The sequence below is a fragment of the Panthera uncia genome, chromosome B1, assembly GCF_023721935.1.
Source record: "Panthera uncia isolate 11264 chromosome B1, Puncia_PCG_1.0, whole genome shotgun sequence".
NCBI classification, from domain to species: Eukaryota; Metazoa; Chordata; class Mammalia; order Carnivora; family Felidae; genus Panthera; species Panthera uncia.
The window spans coordinates 54,168,342-54,192,616 of record NC_064811.1 but is presented as its reverse complement, the minus strand read 5'-3'; the positions used below and the strand labels follow the sequence as shown (position 1 = coordinate 54,192,616).

At 35.5% G+C, this 24,275-nt stretch overlaps 1 protein-coding gene across 1 annotated transcript in view; it reads left to right on the top strand.

Annotated features, from left to right (window-relative positions):
• Nucleotides 1-24,275, top strand: part of TMPRSS11D (transmembrane serine protease 11D) — a 55,435-nt gene that overhangs the window by 15,096 nt on the left and 16,064 nt on the right. The window contains exons 2-5 of the mRNA XM_049630019.1: nt 7,180-7,313; nt 9,218-9,336; nt 16,796-16,863; nt 23,220-23,427. Coding sequence (XP_049485976.1) covers nt 7,180-7,313; nt 9,218-9,336; nt 16,796-16,863; nt 23,220-23,427 — 529 coding nt within the window. The remainder of the gene's footprint in view (nt 1-7,179; nt 7,314-9,217; nt 9,337-16,795; nt 16,864-23,219; nt 23,428-24,275) is intronic.

The window sequence follows — 24,275 nt, the reverse complement described above, 5'->3', positions numbered from 1 at the left end:
ACTTTCCTTATAAAAGCGAGTGTATATTAAGTATAGCAGGGCAGTGAACAGAATATGCCTCCAAGTCCTTAACTGACTCTGTAAGTCAGGAGTCTTCAGACATCTTCTATTAATAATTACACAAGACTGATTCTACAGTGTAAATCTGCATGTCTTTTTCCATATTCCCCTTAGAAATCTTTTACAATGAGAGAACTGAACACTATGCTCAGAAGTTTAAAGTCAATTAAAGGAATCTTTCATATCTCAAATCTTCTATTTCAAAAACATGGCTGATGTTAGAACAAAGGAAATCTCACAAAAGAAGAAATAATTTTTAATTACAAAAATTTAAATGCCTGCCTTACTTATTACAGAAACATAAAGTGAACACTATTAACAAAACTGAAAATATTACAAAATTGAAACTATTTTTCAACTTAATTTCAAATAAATTAAGATTTAATACACTATGATGAAGTATAATTTACAATATTTTCTTTCTCTAGTAGTTGTTTAATGCAGCCTCAATCACTAGGACCCAGTGAAATTTTTCTAAATCAGTTAATAATTGTGATAACTTATCTTGAAATACATTTCAATGCTATAATAAAAATAATAAAATGAAAAAAGAATGCCCATGGACTTCCAGTATATGAAAATGAATCCTTCAAGTTTAAGACCAGTTAGACAAAGTATGAATAGAGCACCATTAGGAAAGGCATTTATTTTTTCCCTCAACAGTAAAGGTAGATTTTTCCTCCTGGGGCCACACTCTCTCATGGGATTCATTCTATGACCTCAATTTATTTAAAAGAGGCTGAGTTCCAGAGTATAGCCTGAGTCCCAAGAAAGAAAAAACTTAACAAGCCAGTGAAGGAATTGAGACCACACTCTTAGCTTTATTGGCAGCAGGGTCTTACAAACCATCAACTCCCAACTCCACGACTTCAAACACACACACACACACACACACACACCTCTACCTATTAGTCATTTGTTCATATGAACTTGCAAATTTGGTGAGAAGAATTTGAATCCTGGATTGACTTTCCCTACAAATAACAGATTCCAGGACTTCAGCACATCATTTCAGGTCTGCTATATACAGTTGTGAAGTTTGTGCAATGCACTAAATTGCATGGCTCGGGGGAAGATTGGAAGCTGAGATGGAGGCTGTGCTCCCTGGAAAGCTGTCTGTCCCAGAGTGTTGCTGCATGCAGCCCAAGGAGCAGCTTTCATAATTGTCTCTGTGTCCCAGAAAAGCTGCCTTTTCCTAATTCTCATCAAAGTATTACATAAGTTAGCTCAGGTCCTCCATCACTTGCCCAGCCTCCGTAGCCTCAGGAAGCATAAAGTCATTTATATCTCCAAGGAATATAAACTTATTTCAATGCTACCCAAGAGAAAAATAAATTGGCAAGTAAATCATTGATTTAAAAGAAAGTCATGTAGTGCATTCCAAAGGTACACACACATAAAGTGGTGTGGGTTTGTGATTCAAGGATAAGATTCTTACCTTCCAAATTAACCTAGAGTTTTCAGAATGCACCATGGTTTAATGAAATAAATATATTCAAGAAGTCTTAAAACTGTGTCAATGACTCTGCCATCATCTAGTTGTGTAACGGGAATAATCCTCTTGTGTCTCTCTTTCTTGTGCCTAAGTTTATCAAGAACAGAAAAATTTAAGAAAGAAAGAAAGAAAGAAAGAAAGAAAGAAAGAAAGAAAGAAAGAAAGATAGATAGATGTTGGACTAGATCAGTGAAAATTTACTGGAAATAGGAGCAGGGGATCCTTTTCTCCCATCCCAAATTCAAACAGAAAAGCTATTCCATTTAATCTGTTTCCCATTATTGAACTTGCAAGCAAGACCTTGTTTGAACAAAGTGTTTCTCAACCTAAAAAAATTAAAACGTTGAATTAGATGTCTACTGCCTGCCTAGTGGAACCATTTCAGAGTCTTCATACTCCAATGCATAATGTAAATACACACACATATATATTCAAATATACGTGTTTGTATATCCTGTAACACAAAGTCTATAGATATATTTTGAACTTTCCATTTCTTAGCATCAGCAATAAGGTAGGCGATAGAAATGGATAACAACAACATGATAATTAACATAAAAATCTCCTCCCATCTGATGTGGACATTTGCAGTTTGAGCTTGACAGACCTGGATTCACATTCCAGCTCTGTCATTTACTAGCTGAGTAAGTAAGCCTCTATTTCATCATCTGTAAACTAGGGTTATTTACAAGGATTAAATTCAATGATGTAGAAAAAGTCAATACAGTGCCAGGTACATGGTAAGCACTCATTAGATGGCAGAGATTATTCTCCAATCTACATTTTGTCAGTATTTAAAATAAAAATGCACATCACACAATCCTATATGAAGTCCTTCCAAACTATAAATTATTTTTAAATCCTTCTTTGCAGTGTCACTCATCATTTTTTCCCATAAACAAACCTGATGCCGACTCTGGGATGGGTATTATGTTAGGGATGGGGCATGTCCTGACAGACAAGATGCAGGTCTACTTTTCATGAGATACAGCCTGGAGGTGGGTGCAGGGAAGAAGATCGTTGTTTCCCACATGAAGGGATAAGGACTAGAAGAGGGAAATTCATTGGACATTATGAGATCAGATGAGGGGAAGCTAGGGGAGAAAAAGGCATCTACCTGGAGGGAAAATAAAGATGGTTAAATTATCTTCAGAATAAAAGGGAAATCTGCCAGGAAGTTGAGGTATCACATTTTCTAGACAAAGGGTCATCACACTGACGTGGCTGTCCCATTTGGTCTGGCTGGGGTTAAGCGGGCACATGAGGATACGACAGAAGATGAAGCTGCAGAGGTGACTATGAAGAGCTTTCAATGCCACGTGGAAGGTTTGGATGCCATCCTGAGGAGCTTGACAAACTATAGATAAATTTTCAAATGAGATAGGGGAGGGGGAGAAAGTCAGAACCTAAGATTTAAATTCAAAAATTCCCTGGAAGGATTTTAAAGGGTTGATTGGAAAGAAACAAAAATCCTGAATTCAGTCTAGAGCCCTTCCTTTCCCATATCTCATAAATGAATCATCAGCAAATCCTCTAGGGTCTAAATTAAAAATATATCCAAACTCTGACATTTCTCTTACCACCTCCTCTGCTCCCATGCTTGTCTCAACTACTATCATGCCCACCTCAACTACTGAATGACAAGTTATCTGCCCTCCATCCTATCACCCAGAGTGATCCTATTAAAGAAATAGATCTGATGTCACTCCTTTGCTCAAAACCTCAAAGACTTTTTATTTGACTCAGAAGGCAGACCTAAGGCCTTACATGAAAAGCCCTAAAAGATCGGCCCCACCGCTGACTCCTACTCTTATCTCCCTCTCATGCCCTCTACCTCTGCCTTGCTCATTCCACCCCAGTCCAGCTGCCCCCCCCACCCCTTGCTCTTCTTCAGATTTATCAGGTGAGCTCCTGGCTCAGAGCCTGCTGTTCCCTCCACCAGAATCATTCTTCTCTTGGTTTCTTCTTGCATTAACTAATTAGTGATTGAGCAGTTAATGGAAGAAGGGAGACCAGTTAAGAGGCATTTCAAGCAATATAAGTCAGGTGATAACAGTCAAAATTAAGAACAAAATAGATTAAAATAGGAAAAAAATTTAGGTATAAGATAAGCACTGTTTGGTGATCTCTTGAATGTGGAAAGTGACTAAGAGGGAGCAGGTGCAGCTAATTCCTAGGTCTCCAACTTAGAATACAAGGTAGATAGCAGTGACATTCACCGATTTTAGAAACAGTGCAGAGTAAGTGTAGTGCTGGGGAGAAAATTCAGTTTTGAACTGAACTGCTATATTTAAGGAGGTTTTAAAACATCCATAAGATGTCTGGTGATAATTGGCAGTAATGGCATGGAGCTCAAAAACAGAGGTCTGGGCTAAAGATCTATCCGAGAAAATATTATCCTATAGAACGTTTGCTAAAACCGTGACATAAAGTATGATTACTCAGGAAGAATGCTTCGTAGAAGACAACTGTGGACCAAACCTTTGTTACTAAGATATCTGAAATCTTATTTAAAAGGACACAAAATTGTCTAAAAGTCCTTTATATACATATCATGTGCATCTGAATTTGCAGTTACCCTGTCACTGTTTTCCTCCATTCTTTCAGATAATGGAAATTATTGCCAATGGCTCTATTAATCCCCAGCCCTATAATGTTTGTAAGTATGTGTCAATAGCAAAGATTAATTACTACAGTAGTCCTATATAAATTTGATATATTAATGTAAGACTTACTTTCAAATTAAAATTAAATCAACAATTATTTTATTGCACACTTACTACAGTCCTACCTCTCAGTATATGTTGATCCCCTTTGCTTCCCCCAAGTGAAGTCAGAAGAGACAGAAGTCCCAAAGCTTTCCTATCTCCTGTAGTGTGAGGGAGGAGGTGTATATGAAAGGAAGAGCATGTGCTTTGATTCAAACAAACCTAGTTTCAGTTTTCAGCTCTGCCATTCCTGAGTAATTTTTAGTTATTTACTCTCTGACCCTCAGTTCTCCTATGTTCAAAACAGGGTTCATAATACCTGCTTTACAACTGTGAAGATTGGCAATATACATGTACAATGCCTGACACTTAGACTCTCATGATAAAAGTATGGAATACATTTTCCAACATTAACATAACATTTTCAAGTCAGTAAGAGAGCAAAGAGAGGGGGAAGCTGGTTAAACATGTTACAACTGAATTATCTGTTTTGCTGTTTAAATGCAAGCACTAAAAATCTCACTAATCAGGAACAAGCTTTGAAAGCAAAGTATTTTCTTGCACAGATTTCCATTGCATTGAGTAAAAATTCAGTGTTTACAAACATGTTTTCTCTACTAGTTTACAAAGTAAATATTGTGCACAATTTAGACTGTGTTGGCATAAGCTTTGTAACCAGCCACATACAGAGAGGTTCAATGACAAGGTTCACTATCAACAAGAAAGATATTTCTTCAGCTGTTTCTACAGGGTGGAACAACCCATTCTTATGCAATTAATTATGGCTTGTGAGATTAGATGACTTGAGCTCCACACCCTTTATTTATTGAGTCATATGTTTCATGGTGCTTTTTAGTCATTGAGTTTAACGTGTTTTCCATGAACTGAAGCAAAGTTGGTGCTAAAGTCATTCCCATGGGAGGCTCATCCAAGCTAAAGCATATGCTGACTTGAGCCTTTGGCTTTTCTTTTCAGCCTCCAACCTACTCCTAATCTTTCAGTACTTCTCCCTCCACACTCACAAATCTTAACACATTAGTTCATCTCTGGTTGAGGAGAAGGGTCAATCCATTGGCCCAAAATCCATTAGGTTTTTGGGTTTACCCTAGACTCCAAACCTGTCTCCTTTTGGCTCTGCCACTACTCAGCAGCCACTAACATTTTCTGAAATCACAAATGCCAAACTCTGAATTTGTGATCACATGTCATTGGTACAGTGACCACCTAAGGTAGAAGATGAGTAAATGGAGTCTCAAAAATCAGCAAATGTCAAAGTGACAATTTTCTCCAACTTGAAGTTTACCACAGTAGTGGTTTCCAAATATTGGACTCTGGACCAGCATCAGTGACAGTCAGTTTTCACCAGTATAGCAAAATGAACAAAGGAAGAGCATTAGAGTAAACAGGTATCATAAGGCTAAAGCCAAGTTATTTATTTTCTGATAGCCAGAGATTATGTCCTTCCTACTTCTAGGTACTTCAGTGTCCTTTCTTTAAATGATAAGGTTTGAGCATGGTTATTTTTTTTTAACATGTTTATTCACCAGAATTGAAGGTTGGCAAGTCTAGGTCTGCCTCCAATAATCTTTTGAAATGTTACTGGTCCCAGAACCACAGAATACAATGTGCAGGTGGTACATTGCAAAATAGCAGGAAGTGCCCTTCTGTAAGTTTCTGAGTTATGCAGAGCCCAAACAAGATCAGGCAACCCTGCAATGAAACCTAAATGTCTGGGAATCACTGACCCTCAGAGCATTCTTTTCACACTTATACCAGAATGTTGGCAAAACAAATAGGAAAAATGAAAGACTATATTCTGGCTAAATATAACTGCTTTTCAGCTCTGTTAAGTCTTTTAAATCTGACACATGCTTATAAGTTAACACATGCAACAAATATTTATAAATATCGTATTTATCACCTATTTATGCTAGGCACCCTGCAAAGTGTCTGAAACATAAGCATGCACACTATCTCTTCCCTCCAAAGGCACACAGCCTAGTGGTAACCTATTTAACTAGAAATATATTTCATAACATAACTTCATTGATCTTCAAAATGGCTTGTGAGGCAGATATTATTAATTCCATTTGTCAGACTAGGAAAGTCTCAGATTAATGACAGTGTGATCTCCAAGCACACAAGGGATAAAACAGAAATTCACACTTAGCCCTTCTGGTTACCTCCCTCGTGCAAGTATATGTGGTTGTGGGTAGGTGAAGAAGATAGCATCTGGACTATATACTCAATATAATACCATGTACTCTATTCGTACAAATCTTTTGACTCACACTGAAGTTGACAAATTCATGGGGGAAAAATGATAAATCATGCAAATCTGCTGCTGCTGGTACAGTTCTTCATTTCAGGGGCTTGCTACTCTTCCTGGATCTCAACACTTATCCTCTGTTCACACCCCACTTTTAATAATATGGAGAATATGACAGTGAGGAATGCTACTGTTCTGACTCCCTTCCCCCCACTCCCCACCCAAAATGATTAATCTTCTCTACACCACTGGGATGGTGCCCAGTTATGGGAGGTTACTACAGTAAGTGTCCAACATAGGGTCTTAGAAAAACTTACAGCAAAACAGAACAATTAGCTGTTATTCTTGAGAACTTCATCAACTGACAGAAGAAGGGAAAGTAAGTGCAAAGCATAGGTCAGATTTACTTATTTTTCTATCAACTACCAAAATGTCAACAGTTCTGTGCTGAAAGAAATTTGAAAGAAAAATTATTAAGGAGAATGTTAGTTCAGGTTCATTTCCAGGATTATGTTCTGATCAATAATCACTGCAGTTTCCTATAAATAGAACCACATATAGGCTAAGAGACTTGGGGAGGCAATAATGATCATGAGTACTGAAATCATGGCTTCTCTAAGTGAAAGAATTAGTCTTTGATCATTTTCTCTTGTTCTAAGGCCAGCACGGGTACCATCAGCCTCAAGATTCCTGAATCCCTATGTAGTGGGTTTCGTTGTTGTGGCAGGAGTGGTAATCCTGGCAGTGACCATAGCTCTACTCATCCACTTTTTAGCCTTTGGTAAGTACTAGAAGACTAAAAGTACCACTTTTTAGACCAAATAACTAAATACACCTTCAGATGACAAGTCTGTCATTCTTTTATTGCCACTTTTATTTTCTAATATAACCTAATTGAGGGTCTTCTATATCTCTAAATACATGTTTGTGTCTATATATTCCCTTGATCAGTACTTTTCTCTTCTCTCTCTGTCTCTTTTGTTTTTTTAAAATAAACATTATTACCCAGGTAAGAATTACTCTAGCCAAAGGAAAAACGTCTCTTGATTCTTTTCTGACACTAGAATTTGCTTACTGTGTTTTTTCACTTAATATCATGATTTCCTTCTTCATATAATAACCTGATAAAACTGTAGAAGTGAAATATTGCAAAGAACTTTAAGTTTCAACACCTAAAAATTGGATGTACCTAGTTATTTGTTAATTCATGATCTATTTTCTGATAAAACAGTCTTAGTTAAGAGAAGAGTTATGAAAGATAAGGGAAAAAAACAAATTTTTAAAAAGATCTGTTCTTTTACTTTTCTCTATTATAACAAAAATGTAGAACATATGGACAAGAAACAATATAAAGAACACATATACCCTGCTCATTCATAAACAATGCTCCTTAATATTTCAGTGAACATCCCTTTCAGATGTTTTAACGTAAATATGCCAAATTTCACTAGATAACATAGGCTATAATCTGATTTTATCACTTATAAATGTACTTTGAGGTTATTTTATTTCAGCTACAATTGTGTTAAGTCATTTAAATCATATGTGTGGGTGTAGGTATGTGGGTATCCATGAATATGGAGAGAAAGAGAGAACATAACTTATTGTATGTTCTATTGTAAATGGGCAAAAATGCTTATTTGAGAGTTGAAAAACTCCTAGTGGCACAATAAAATTACCAACATTAGAAAAAACAGTAGTGAGGAATAATATTTCTCAGCCGATCTAATTACAAAGTTGTTGCCACATTTTGCTATCAAATCACCCAGAGTCAACTATGTCTTAGGTGAACTACAGAGGCAGGAAAAAGAAATCTCAAGTTTCCAATTAAATTAATGAATTTTCACTTTTGATGGTACTATATTGTCACACAAACAGAACCTAGGTTAATCCTCTTCAGAGGGTGACCATTTACAGCCCTTGAAAGGCTTGTCCTTCCACTACAAAGGAATACATTACCCTTCCACCAGGATCTCCAACTCTTTCTCCTGATTGAAGTATTTCTCTGCATTAGTTATTGCATATGAATGATCAAAAGAAAGCAGGGATTTTCCTGAGACAGGTTAGGTTATGCCCTTGTTCATAATGTTTCTAAGATGTATACAGTGTGTTTTGGGAGTCTTTATTTTCCTCACACAGCTGAATGTGTCCTCTGGAAGACTTTTTTTGATGAAAACAATTCACACTGGTCAACCAATTAGATATCCTGTTCAAAGGCTTATTTTCTAGTTTTAGTATAAAAAACTAATGACAAGTCAATAATACCCCTAAAAAGATTATTATTTGAAATAATTTTAAAAACTATTCAGAATTATTTTGGGTATTCCTTAGTGATAAATGAATAACAGCATATTATAGACATTCATTAATATTTCTTGAATTAATAAATCTGCAATCACAAATCTCCCAAAAATATAGTAAAAATGAAAATTATGATACTTCTGAGCAGTTTGATTTCACAAATGATGCTGTTCTGATTTTCCTACATCTTTAAATTTTCAGCTTTGTCAATTTAAAAAAGAGAGAGATGAATAATTTTATTATAGTTACATTTATAGTAAGTTTGGAGTTTTAAGAGAAGCAACTTTTTTTAAATTGTGTAAGATAGCCTCCCATAATCCTGAACAAACTAAAGAGTAAAGTACTTAGCAGTGAGATTGATTCTGCCTTTTCTTTGTTTTACAGATCAAAAGTCTTATTTTTATCATAGCAGCTTTCAAATCCTAAATGTCAAATACAGTAATCAGTTAAATTCACCAGCTACACAGGAATATAGAGATTTGAGTGGAAGAATTGAATCTATGGTAAGTTAATATTTCTCTTTGCTCTTTATCCCATCATCAAACAAATTTGATAATAAATCTGATATTTTGTGATATATCTGTAATTGCTAGATGCTCTATATTGTTTTCTTCCCTGAATACTGAAAGATATGTTTCTTTGTGATTTTTTCAAGTTAATTTGCTAGTATACTGGTTCTTTACATTTTTTAAGTCATAAGTGGAAAGTGTTAGAAGAGTCTTGAATAAATTAGTATTTTACATGATTATGACTTCAAAGGGTGGAAGTCTATTGTTTGTACAAGTTGAGCATTTCTTAGTGCTCTCCTTGAGATTGCCTTTCTAAATCCTTTTCATTTTGCCTTCTTTCCTTTTTCTTATCCAACTAAACACACAGGTAGCAGGTGTTAAAAGATATGTTTGCATGTCCATAATAACATAGGTTAGACAACACCCTACTTTGGCTCAATGATATACATAGAAAATATGCAAAGCAAGCTCGGGCTTTCAGTTGAAGAGGCCTTCCAGGAAACCTCACAAGTGGGCCCTTTGCATTCATTTATGACCATGGACCAGTGTGTGACCTTTCACCCAGAGAGTCAGAGTTGACCAGTGTCAAGGTTGCTTACTTACCCTTCCTTTTAAAGAGTCCTAAGAATATAAATTAATCCAGTTGCTCTAAAACTTAAACATTAACAAAATCACCTGGAAGGTTTTTCAAAACACAAATTTCTGGGCCCTGATGTGAGAGTCTCTGATTCAATAGGTCTGGGGTAAACTGAAGAATTTCCATTTCTAAGTTCCCAGGTGATGCTGATGCTAATGGTCCAAGGACCACACTTTGGGAACCACTAAGTTAATCTAAATGAGGACTCTCATGGCTGGGGGACTGAATCACTGGCTTGTCTAACACATTTTTCCCCAGAGGCAAACCTCACTAGAAGCCAACTTATGGGACAACTGCTTAGTTAGCATGGGATTAGAGCAAGGGAAGTTAGGTATATCATTTAAATGTTTAATGAGATCAGAATAACAGCTGAATCAGTGATTTGGGAGGAGAATCTATGACAGATCCTAAGATTTTCCTTGTTTTGAGAACCTTGAGAGTTTTGCAAAGTACTGGGCAGGCATTTTGTAAAATCCCATAACTGGGCTTTCTAAACTATTTCCTCATGCTTAGGGTGGAATTACAGGTTCAGGGGAGGACAACCATAGAGAAAGAGTATCATTTTCACTCCATCACATGAAGGGGGTTCATTAAATTGTCAACATGACTTATCACTGTCAACTTGATCACCCAGCTGAAGTAGTGTTTGTCAGGTTTCTACACTGTAAAGTTACTTCCTCTCTTTTCCATACCATACTCTTTGGAAGAAAGACACTATGTGCAAGCCACACATAAGGAGTAGAGGAGTGAAGCATTAAGCGTTGAATGTTTGAAGACTATTTAAAATTCTTCAGTCAATTCTCCCATGTATTTATCAACCACTTGCTTATATCAATATAGTGGTCTCTGCATTTTTAAGATTAATTTTTATTTGTTTATTTTTAACTGTACCTATTTTTTTAAATTTTTTTTAAGTGTTTATTTTTGAGACAGAGAGAGACAGAGTGCAAGTGGGGGAGGGTCAGAGAGAGAGGGAGACACAAAATCTGAAACAGGCTCCAGGCTCCGAGCTGTCAGCACAGAGCCCGACGCGGGGCTCAAACCCACGAACCGTGAGATCATGACCTGAGCTGAAGTCGGATGCTTAACAGACTGAGCCACCCAGACGCCCCAAACTGTACCTGTTTGTTTTATTTTTTGTTTTTTTTTTAAATATAATTTATTATCAAATTGGTTTCCATACAACACCTAGTGCTCATCGCAACAAGTGCCCTCCTCCACTCCCAATGTTTATAGCAGCACTTTCAACAACAGCCTAAATGTCCATCAACTGACAAATGGATAAAGAAGATGTGGTTTATATATACAATAAGAATAATTTTTAGGCTGCACTCCAGAAATGCTCCAGTTTACATTTTCACCAGCAGCACATAAGTATGCACAAGTATGCTTATTTCCCCACAGCATTAACCCTCAACGTTGTAAATCATTTTATTTGTTGCTAATCTAGTAGGTGAGAAGTGATATCTCACTATTATTTGGATTTTCATTTCTTTGACTACTAAGATTTAATCTGTTTTCATATAGTAATAGGTCATTTTTATGACTTCATTTGTCAATTGCCTGATCATGACTTTGCCCATGTTCTTACTGGAGCATTTGTCTATTCTATATGGATTCGAAAAAAACAAAAACAAAAACAAAAAAAACACCACTTATCCTTATTAGCATATTAAAGTTTGCCTGTCATTCACATTGCATATATTTCTCTAATAATGTGATTTGACTCTCAATCCTATTTATGATGTAGGGATTTTTTAATGTTAAACATTTAATTTTTTATATATTTCATATGTATTGCATATATTTCATATATATTTTACATGTTTATAGAGCTAAATTATCAATCCCTTTTATGATTTCTCATTTTTTGTCATGTTAAAAATGGCTTTATTCATTCTAAATACTCTTTAAAATATTAACCCTCATTTTCTTTTTATAATTTTATTATTTCAGTTTTTAGTATCAAGCTATTGAGAGTACTGTGGTTTTATAATATATTTAAACACCTGGCAGGAAAAGATTTCACTTGAAATTCTTCTGATGTATGATTTCCATAATCTCATTTATTTATCCTTCTGTAAAACCACTTTGAACATTTAAAACATTGTATGAATGATACTCTAATAAGGTGCTAATCTATAGTTTACAAAGCACTTTCACATGTATTATACAGTCATATAAATTGACAAATCATTTTTATAGATGCATAAAATAAAGGTTGTGAGTTTAGGAAACATGTCAAAGGCCATTCAACTGGAGTGTAGTAGAACCAGAATTCAAACCAAGGTCTCCTGACTCCAAATCCAAGTATCATACCATTTCCCAATGGTAACATGAGTATCATCATTGTCCTTGTCCCACAGACAACATTGTTTTCCTTCATGAGCAATAGAATAGTCTCAGAAACTTCTATGAGGCAATTCATCTCTCTTTTCTAGCTCTCAGTTTACTCATCAGTGAAATAAAGTCATTGGACCAGATAATTTTCACAGTACATTCTAACTCAAAAAGCCTATGATTTTATGACTTTCATGCAATATATTCATTCATCTGTTTTTCCTATCCTGCCTCTCTGGCCACTCCTCTCTGTCTCTATAGGCTCACCTTCCTTTATACTGTCATTAAATTTTGAAATTCCCCAAGGCTTTGACTTATGCTCTCCTCTTTTCTCACACTGGTTTTTTTCTATCCTTAGATGTTCTCTTTGATGAGTGTTACTTCAACCAACACTTGCACACTAATGACTCATTCTGTCTCCAGCCCAGACTTTTCTTCTGTACTTCAGATCTGTTCACCACACTGCCAGCCTAATGTCTCCACTTGGCTGTTTTTTTATTAATCTTAAATTTATTCTGCCCCAAATCAAACTCATGATTTCCCCAGAGCCTCCTAGCCTCCTTCCAATAATCCTGTCCCCATTAACAACATTTATTCAGTTTTCCAAACCCAAACCCTGGAATTCATCTTTGAATTACTGCCCTCTATCATTCCAAATACCCAATCCATTACCAACCTCTGCAGGTTTTATCTTCTTTATTTCCCTCAAATCCATTCATTTCTCTTCATACCTACTAACACCATGTCCATCCAAACCATCACCTCTACTCTGAACTACTAAAATAGCATTAACTGATTTGCATTTCTTCCCCAAAACTAAATATCCATAGGCAGCAAAAGAAATTATTCTCAAATTGCAAATCTGATTGTATTATCCTTTTGTTTAAAACACTTCAGCAACTTCCCATTATTTATGATAAAGACCACTAACAAGACATGCATGGTCTGGCCATTCTGGCTCCCTAGCCTCCTTGCTCTCTATGCTACAGCTGCACTGGCCTTCTTTCATTCCTGAAACACACCTGTGTGTTCCCACCTCAGGACTTTGCATGTGCCATTCACTTCACTTGTGAGGCTTTTTCCTTCCTCTTCAACTAGCTAACTTTGATTCTTCCTAACAATCTCAACTCCACCAGCATTTCCTCCAAGAAACCTCTCTAATATTGATTGGATCAAATTCCTCTACTGTATTTCTGTACTTATCAGTTGTATTTTACTTAAATGTGGATGATAACTTGATTGGTGCTTGTCTGCTGCCATTAAATGTAAGCTCCATAATGGCAAGGACTGTTTATTTTCTCTCACCATTGTACCCAGTGCTTGATAGAAGGGGTGTGCAGCAAAAAAGTTACTGAAAACCTGTTGTTGAATGAGTGAAAAAAAAATGAATAAGGCCATCTAGAAATATTGAAAGCACCAGTTTGCAATATATATATATATATCAAAACCATGAGCACATTCTGACTAAATGGGATGGGTCTCTGTCAATAAAACAAAAGATTTCAGTCAGGATTCATACCTGGGATCAACTGAACTGTTGAATCTCCCCTTTGTTATCAGGTGTGATAATGCAATAAATTCTGCAAACAATTGCCACTTTTTCCAAAATATATCTAATTATAGTCCCATGAACAAACTAGTTCATAGGAAGAGAAAGAAAACAATACCCATTTGAGATTAATTTTATATCACTTAAACCATCAGGGCTTCTGGGTAAAATTCATTTCAGTTACGTCCATTTAACAAGCATTAATTATTGGGGTGCCTGGGTGGCTCAGTCAGCTAAGCATCTGTCTCTTGATTTCAGCTCAGGTCATGATTTCATAGTTCATGAGATTGAGCCCAAAGATGGACTCTATGCTAACAGCACAGAGCTTGCTTGGGATTCTCTCTCCCTCTCTCTGCCCTTCCCCTGCTTATGCACAGGCCCTCTCTCTTAAAATAAATAAGTAAGCTTAAAAAAAAAGCATTGATCATTACTTAATGCCAAAAAAAACCCAATTTGATAACATACTTGACAATGAAATGTTCTTTGAATGAATAAATAAAAGATGCATTCTATCTGTTGGTTCCTGTGCCAAGTCTTAGGGATACAAAATAAAGACATCATTGTAGTCAGAGGCTCACAGTGGTCTCCAAAATGGGGTTGTGCATTCCAGGGAGGGATTCACAGTAATTAATTGTGAATACTCAAATACTTGGATATCACTCTACATGTTTTCTTCTCATAAAGAGTATTTTTTAGAAGGAAGTGTTTTGTTACTATTTAATAAATGGATTGGCATTGGTACCTTGTTTGGTTTTATGTCAGCTGGTCCCACACACACATTGTTTGTAAAGGTATCTTGAGGGAAGAGGGGAAGGGCAGTAACACTTTTACTTCCTCTGAGTAGATTTCAAAAATGTGCAGTTTCAACTGGATTTAAAGATTTTATTATCTAGTCCTAAAACTAAACAAAGCCTCCCAGAAATCACTAAAGGAACTGAGAAGAATCCTGCAAAACACAAATTTTAAAACCACAATTCGGAGATAACTCTAATATGCCAAGGACAGTAATGACCAAGTAAAGGAAGAGTAAGGTAATAACAGAACTGACACTTCACTGCTACTGACTAAAGCAAATTTACCAAGTGAAGCATAAACAGTATCTTTCTTAGAAGATATTTAATACACACAAACACACATACATACCCTGTCTCTTCAAAGTGTAAGAAATTAGGCGCTTTTTAAATAAAGTTCATACCATGGAGAGAAGACTTTGAAAATATGTTTAGCAACGGGTCCATCATGAGGTGTTTGGATTTTCTTGTGTTTTACTGAAAATGTTGCATCTTACCTATAAAAGTGCTTAGACATGCACACATAAAAACTGGGGGGGGGGGAGGATTAACTATCATGTTTGGTTGATTTTGAACATACTTCTTTTAATGTTTTTTAAATGTTTATTTATTTTTTAGAGAGAGAGAGCACAAGCAGGAAAGGGGCAGAGAGAGGGGGATAGAGTATCTGAAGTGGGTCTGCATTGTCAGCACAGAACCCAAGGTGGGGCTCAAACCCACAAACCTTGAGATCATGACCTGAGCTGAAATCATACGCCTAACCAACTGAGCCACCCAGGTGTCCCTAAACACACTTCTTTAAAAAAAACATATAAAATGAAACACATTCCATTTGGTTTGCAAGGATAACCAATTGAAATCAGGGAAGACGGAAAGTCACGTGTTAAATTTCAACAAAACCTTTGCACAATGGTTGGGAGGGACTGACAACTTTGTGTCATGATTTATTAAATTCTGCCAATGAGGCACTTTATACATTTAGTGCCATGTAATGGTGTGGAAATATCTTCAGCATTCCAAACCAAGTATTTAAATTAAACTTAGATCATAACTTTGAATCATTTTATTACAAAGTATTTCAAAAATTATAAATTCTATCCACATTACCAATGAAAATATTATTACTAAATATAAAGGGGATAAAATGACTAAATGTTTGCTCTGTTAATTTGGTCTTTTTAATTTCTAATTTCGTCAATGTTTTATAGTATATATTATTAGCAGTACAGTGTTACTGCATATATATAATTTATAAATAAATATACATGTTTGTGCTACTCATGCATAAAATATTTTATCCATAGGAATGCATAATCAAAAATTTTTGCAGACCACTATAATAACAGATCATATTGCCACATATTTTATCTTTTTCTTGAAAACTGAACTTTCCATATCTGGTTAAACAGAAAAGAAACTGATAACTGGAGGGTGGTTGAAATCACAAAAACAACATTATTTCCATTATTCAGCTCATGAATAATATGAACAAAACCATACCTATCAAGTAAGAAGACACTAAAAATAAGGTGATTTATCTTCATGGGTAGCTAATAAGATCTTTCTTCTCTAATGATGGAAATGTGTGATAACTGCAAACATTCTATATGTAATTGTCTTACACTTTAATGGCTGGTCTATTAACAAATTTAATGATTCACTTTGTTAGAATTTAAATAATCCACATCTCACTTGAGTTCTTATCAACTATGAACATTACTGAGGTATGAGAATTCTAGACTATTCTAGAATACAAAGATAATACTGACACCCTCAATCAGTGAAGAAATATAAAATAGTACTCTGTTTTTCATTGTTTACTTGATTTTTGTCCAACACCCTTGGGAAGAGCCACCAAATCACACTGAGTACAACATCTGATGTTTAGATGCCTTCTAGTGAAGATGCATCCTATCCATTATCATGTTTGTATCATAAGTGAAGAAATAGGCACTGCATCAAAAGGCTGTTTCCCCAGACTAAATCAATCCTATGTGTTGAGATGAAATTGAACTAAAATGAACTGAACTGAAAACTCCAGTCCCTATTCCTCATTAACTTAAGTCCTGTGTTGCAAAGTTGGGAGGAAGGAGAACAACTGGAAGCATAAAAACATTTTCCCCTTTCTTTCTATAGATTACTAAAACATTCCAAGAATCAAATTTAAGAAATCAATTCATCAGAGCTCATGTTGTCAAACTGAGGTAAGTGGAACTATATAAAAATATATATAAGCTTAGGGGCGCCTGGGTGGCTCAGTTGGTTAAGTGTCAGACTTCAGCTCAGGTCATGATCTCATGGTTCGTGGGTTCGAGCCCCACGTCAGGCTCTGTGCTGACAGCTCAGAGCCTGGAGCCTGCTTCGGATTCTGTGTCTCCCTCTCTCTGTCCCTCCCCAGTGTACGCGCGCTCTCTCTCTCTCTCAAAAATAAACATTAAAGCTTTAATGTTTATTAAATAGTAATATTACTAGTAATATATTAAGCTTACATTAAGCAATATGGCCCATTTGACTTTTGTTCACAGCATAGATAATGAGACATTCACACAATTTGTTGCAATATTATGAAAGTAGTATTATGGGCAGCTTAAAAAACAATGCAAATAAACAAAAACAAAACATGCCACATTTTGATCTATTACTAATGTAAGTAAGCATATCACTTGAATACATGGTAGAAAAAAAAGAAAGGTTAAAGAGAGTTGGGTAAGGGTACAGTAACGAGGCCATCCTACTGTATAAATCCAGTGGATACCATTCACAATACAGTCTATGTAAACAGTGCCCCCTTGGAGTTGTGCAATTCTGTGGTCCTGGGCATATTCAGCCAAGATCAGAACACTATGACCAACATCAAGCTTTTTGGTTTGTATCTGCCTGGAATGCTATAACACAAAGGACCTTGTGGTCAAATCCAAGCATGTGTGGCATGAATTAACAATAAGGGGAGTAGCAGCATGCATTCTAGTTATTTGACATTCCTACCTTAGTTGAATATATACTTATCTGTGTGATGTGATGAGACAGGCCCTCCCAGCTAAAATACTGACCCTTACTGACCTTACCACAAATGCCTCAAATGCCCACATTACCCAATCCTTCAAATAATATGCAAAAGTCCTTTGAAAGGGAGGTGTTTCCCAAATACCACCACCACAAGAAAATTAATAGTTCTTATTTGCTGTAGAAATACTTAGTAAGTCCAGAGCATGAACATCTGGTCAGATACATTTTGTTGAGAAATGAGAGGGGAAGGAAGAATCCATGGGAAGAGTACTACCAAATCAATTTTAGTCAGTTCAGCACACTTTCGCCTTAGCACTGTCTTGTGAAAATCTCTGTACTAGCCACTGGCTTTCAAAACTTGTAGGATTGAATGAGTCATCTGTACTTTTTTACTTCCCACTTACTGCTCAATCCCCTGAAATCTTACTTCTGATGCCACCACAAAATGCTAATCGCCTTTGCCAAATTCAACAAGGACATTCAAATCACAAGCTCCAAGCAAATTATATCATCTTCTGTTTGGACCTCTCAGTGATATTTGGTACTGTTGTATTTTTAATCCTTCTTAAAATAGTACCATCCTGTAGTTTCTATGACCCTACACACCCTATTTTCCTCTTACCTCTCCATTCACTCCTCAATTTTCTTCACCAGCTCTTATTCCTTCTCTGCACATCCTTCAAATGTTGGACATTAGGCTGTGCTATAAGCCTCTCACCTTCTCAGTTCACATTCTTGACTTTCAGTGGCTTAACTGACCCCTATATGTTCATCATTCTCAAAGTTGCATCTCTGGGCCAGTCCTCTCTTCTCATCTCCAGTCATGAATGTACACAGCCATCTCCTTAATGTCATCATACAGGTATCTCACAGACAATTCAACTTACTAAATCCAGACCTGAACCTATCATCTCTCTCCCACCAAATGTTACCTCAAATTAAGTGAGGTGTCACTTTCAACCTAGTTGCTCAAGAAATATGTAAGTCATCTTTAATTCCTCCTCTCCCTCAACCCATACATCCAATCATCTAATCTTTCAGTTCTATTTTCTAAATATCCCTAAGATCCGTAACTTTTATTCAAACAGTGCCCTCAACCATCTCTCTCCTGGACTATGAACGGCCTCCTAATGAGTCTCCTTTCCTCCAGTCTTGCTCCACTCCACATTCTACAAAGCAGTCAGAAAGACTTTTTGAAACAAAATTCTAAACATATTACTCCCCTGGTTAAAATCCTTCCATCCTTCCATTGGCCTCTCCTGGGCTTATCTTTCACTATCATCCAACTAGACTTCTTTCAGTTCTTCACTGGCCCTAACCTCAAGACCTTCATATAAGCTATTCTCTCTGCTGGAAATGTACACACACTTTGCCCCCTTTCCCTTCAGTTTTAAACACAGTATATAAATAGAAAGCTTGAGGTATGGTAAGTCAAAAAAAAAATCAGGAAAGGATTACCCTTAAAAAGATAGTTTGTTATAGTTCACAAGAGGAGGGTACATGCCTCTTTGGTAGAGTTGTTATAAAGATCAAATAAATTAGTGTAAAACACATGGTCCTGTTTGGGTATCTTATTCAAAGTTTGTCATTCACTAAAGATACCTCTTCTTTGAATTGGTTCTTCTACTTTTTGTTAGTCTTTTCTTGTTGACTTGTAGGAATTCTGTATTTATAGTAGGTAGCAATCATTTGTCACTTTCTGTGTTGCAAATATATTCTTCCTGTCCATAGCATATCTTCAAACCTTATGGCATCTTTTATTGTGAAAAGTCAGTTGCAAGTAGTCTTATTTAAGAAATTCTTTCTACTCATGTATGTAAAGACATTCATATTTTCTCATAAGTTGTAAACATTTTTGCTCATATTTAGACACTTTGTATATGATATGAGAAATAGATTTAAATTTTTCCATATGAGTCATTTTCCTTCCATTTGTGATACCACTTCTGCAATACATTGTTTACATATGTCAAAGAATCAATTTCTGGTCATTAATTCTGTTCCTTCCTATTAAGCTTAATACTTGTCATTCAAATAAAATCTACCACTATAGATTTATCTATTTCTCCTTATGCAATATATTTTAAGACATAGTGTCAAGTATATATATGTTTAGAATTGCTATATCTTCCTTGGGAATTAGTTCTATCAAGATATTAATCTTTTTTATCCCTAATTTTTTTTAATCTTAAGATCTCTTTTTTTAATGTGTATTTATTTTTGATGAGAGAGAAAGAGTGTGCAAGGTGGGGAGGGGCAGAGAGAGAGAGAGAGACAGAGGATCCAAAGCAGATTCGGTACTGACAGCAGCAAGTCCGATATAGAACTCAAACTTTAGGGCTCACAAAGCATGAGATCATGACCTGAGCTGAAGTCGACCACTCAACCAACTGAGCCACCCAAGCACCTCAGTCTTAAAATCTCTTGTGTCTGATACCATTATAGCTACATTGACGTTCTTGTGGCTATCATTTTTCAATATATTTATCTATCCTTTTATTTTTATTATTTACATATTCTTATAGGTTAGACATTTCTCCTAAAACAGAAAGTTAGATAATATTTTCTAATGCATTCTAATCATCTTTGCCTTATTTTAGTGATTATCCTTAAAATTTAAATAAGGAGAGTTGGCTTAATCCATTACCCTTCTTCTACTTGGAACTCTTATTCATGTTATTATGAATGATATTTTAGCTCCACCTTATTTATAATGACACGAAATCAGTCATTGTAATGATAGATTACCAGTTTGTCACTTTCTCTGTTCCCTATTTCTTATTGTACCTCAACTCTCCTATGTTCAATCTCTTTCTTACTGAAGTACTTCATTTATAAATTTTCACAAGAGTCAGGGCATCTGGGTGGCTCAGTTGGTTAAGCATCCAACTCTTAATTTCGGCTCATGTCATGATCTCACAGTCATGAAATCGAGCCCTGCTTTGGGTTCCATGCCAAGCATGGAGTCTGCTTAAAATTCTCTCTCTCCCTCTGCCCCTCTCCCCTGTTCACGCTCTCTTTCTAAAATAAAATAAATAAATTTTCACAAGAGTAAATGATCTGTAAAGTATCCTTTTTAATTTTTCTTTGGTCTACAAAAAGTCCTATTTTATTTTCATTCTTGAATAAGACTTTAGTATGGATATAAAATTCCAAATTAATAGCTATTGTGTCTCAGTGCTATTGTGCTCTAAGTGTATATATACAATTATATATCACCTTTTTCATTGCTATTAAAGAACCTGTCCTTCAGTCAAAATGTTCTTTGGTAGCTAATCTCTTCTCCATTGTCTGAATATCTTCCATTTGTCTGTGGAGTTCACAGTTTTTTAATGATGTATTCGTATGTGTGGGGTTTTTTTTTATTTAGTATGCCTCAGACTCATTGTGATCTAAGCCTTCATGCCTTCATCAATTCTGGATAATTCTCATCATCTCTTGTAATATTGCTGCTCCTTTGTTTTTGTTATTCTTTAGTTTTGCATTAGGTAAACATTGAGCCTTCTCTAGTCTCTTAGCCTCTATTTGATCTGTTTCATCTCTTTATCTGTTACGTTTTGTGTGATGTCTTTATGTTCATCTTTCAGTTCACCAATTTCTCTTCAGCTTTGTCATATTCTATGTAACCCACCCATTAAGTTTTTACTTTCAGGGAAAAGTTATGATTATGTATTCCTGTCTGCAAGCTCTGTTTGTTTCTTTTGTGAACCTGTCTGGTCTGTTTTGATAAAGTCCTATACTTTTCTCATATTTATGATTCCCCTTTTATGTCATTAGTCATTTCAAGTATAGTTATCTATCTGTTAATTTTATTATGTGACGCTTTTGAGGATGCTCTCCTTTTTCTGCTGAATCTAGCTCATGATATGTTGTTTGCCATTGGGATCGTATGCTTATATTTAATCCCACTTCATAAATAAGACACTATGCAGCCTGGATTTAACATTCAATATTACAGAGCATTTGTTACTCTAGGAGGATCAGCAGCATATGGACCTTTTTTGTTTGTTGGTTTGTTAATTTCTTTAAGTTTCTGGAACCATGAAGGTGGTGGTACTATAAATCCAAAACTTTCAGGTAGCTAGGCTCTTGATCATGAATTATCAGGAGAATCTTCTTTTTTCTGTCTAGACCTGGAACCCTAAGACCCATAGACCTACAGACCTTTTTTTTTTTTTTTTAATGACATGATGAGCGCGTTTTTTTCTTTCCAATCCATGCTTTCATTGAGGGTTTAGTTCTTTGAGAATCCTGGTCTTATTTAGAAACCTAATGTTCATCTCCCTATTTAGCACTAGCCCAAAGAGTCCTCTCCAGCAACCATGTAAATGCTAAAAGTCAAGCCTGTTGGATACTCTAGTGCTTATCACATATTATTCATTTTCCTTATTTTTGGCTTTCCAAGATTTCCCTTCCTTTAATGTGACTTTAGCTTTGCATTCCAAATGAAATGTATTGTATTTTATCAAACACTTCTGGTTATTTTATATGGAGAAGGTTTTTTTTTTAATTATTTGGGCTTTTGAGATGTTAGAAATGGATATAAATTATTTCTTCAGTGTCTGCCCCTCCATCTAAACTGCAAAATCCATGAGAATAGCAACTGTGAATCTTGGTCACAGCTAATTTCTGAAACCAAGAACAGTGCCTACTGCAAGAAGGTACCTATTTAATATTGCTAAGTAAATATTAAATTAATATCTGGAATAAATATTATGGCAGAAATGACTATTGAGAGGAGAGGAGGAGGCCTAGAATGAATAGGAGAGACAAATTTGTCTAAAGCACCTTTTCAGGAGAGAAGATGGCCAATGTTAGGTGAAGGAAATGATTTACATGGTAATTTACACAGAAAGAAGTGGAAATTATATCAATTTTTGATAATTATAGCCTACAGTCAAATTATTAAGGCTCACTGTGAGAACTATCTGCGGTTAGCTGATAACAGAGGTAAAATTTTAACATATGACTACAAAAGTTAAATTTTGCTTTTGTAGCCACATTAATGGGTTTAGGTAATAGAAAATTAACCTGAGGCTTTAAGTCACATAAATTTGGAACCTCTCTCCTTACAAGTTTGTTTAATGAGATAAGGGTGTTTTGTTTTATTTTTTAAGATATGTGAAGTCTAATAAAAGCTAATATGTACTGTATACTATTCACTCTTCCCAAAAGTTTTGCATATATTAATGGACATAATCTTCATAACAACCCATTTTGATGTGAGGAGACTTAAATACAGAAAGATTAAGAAACAAATAACTTACCAAAGTCAAACCATAAATGGCAGAGCTAGTATTATTCAAATTCTGGCATTCTGACTTCAAAGCAAGCTATACCAAATAGTGGATACAACATACTATGCATCAAAATCAAATATTTGTGGAACAGCATTGTGCGATAGATCATTAAGTATGCAAACACTGTTATGTGACCAGTTAAATTCTAAAGTTGAATTGCCCAAATGAATCTTTTTAATGTTTAATCAATAAGAGTATATAAACAGAACAACTGAAAATTACAATTATCTATTTAATATATTTATGGTTTTCAGGCAAGAGGGTAATGGTGTGATAGCAGATGTTGTCATGAAATTTAAATTCACTAGAAACAACAATGGAGCATCAATGAAAAGGAGAATTGAGTCTGTTTTACACCACATGCTGAATAACTCTGGAAACTTGGAAATAAACCCTTCAACTGAGATAACATGCAAGTACCATTTTTATATACCATTTTATCCCAATATATCAACTAAACCAGTTTTAATTCATATTTTAATTTAATGAGACTGACTTTTCTTTCCTTGGAATTAAACTTTATGAAAACTATATATTATAAAGCTAGACATAATACATAGTTCTCTAATAGAAAACATTCTAAAATTTAAAGAATCATTTAGCATTCATATAATAAATTTTATTTCCTAAACATTCTTTATTACTTTTCCCTCTCAACACTCCTTATCTCTCAACAGGAGAGACATTACTGTCAGATCTTCAATCTGTAGGTGTGCTATAGGAATGGCAAATAGCTGCTCAAGGTCAAAGAACAATTGAATTAACACTCCACCTCACCCAGAACCCAGCATGCAATCGGGAGGTGTGTGATTAATACTCCTAGAATAAAGAAGAAAATTAGAAGATTTAGCAACATCCCTAACTCCTCTCTGAAAATATCTGTACCTCTTCTTGTCTTGAATCTATTTTCATTTTTTCCCATCCCAATTGCTACCACTCTGGTCCAAGCCCACATCATTTCTGACTTGAACTATTTGCACTAGCCTCCATACTACCCGTTTTATTTACTGTTGGCCCCTTCCAAACTATTGTCCACATAGTGATGAAGTTATGTTTTATATTTTAAAACATAATCTCATCATTATTTAAAAGCTTCCCATGACTTCCCACAAAAACACAAAACAAGCAAACAAAAAAAGACCTGTAACTGGGATACCCAGCCTTACCCAGGACAGTCCCAGTTCATGTCAATTGTCCAAGAACCATTATTAATATTAATCCCTAAGTATCTTGGTTTGGACAATAAATGATATGACCATCTCATTTAAAGCACTGCATGATCTGGTTCAAACTTACCCCTTCAGCTACTT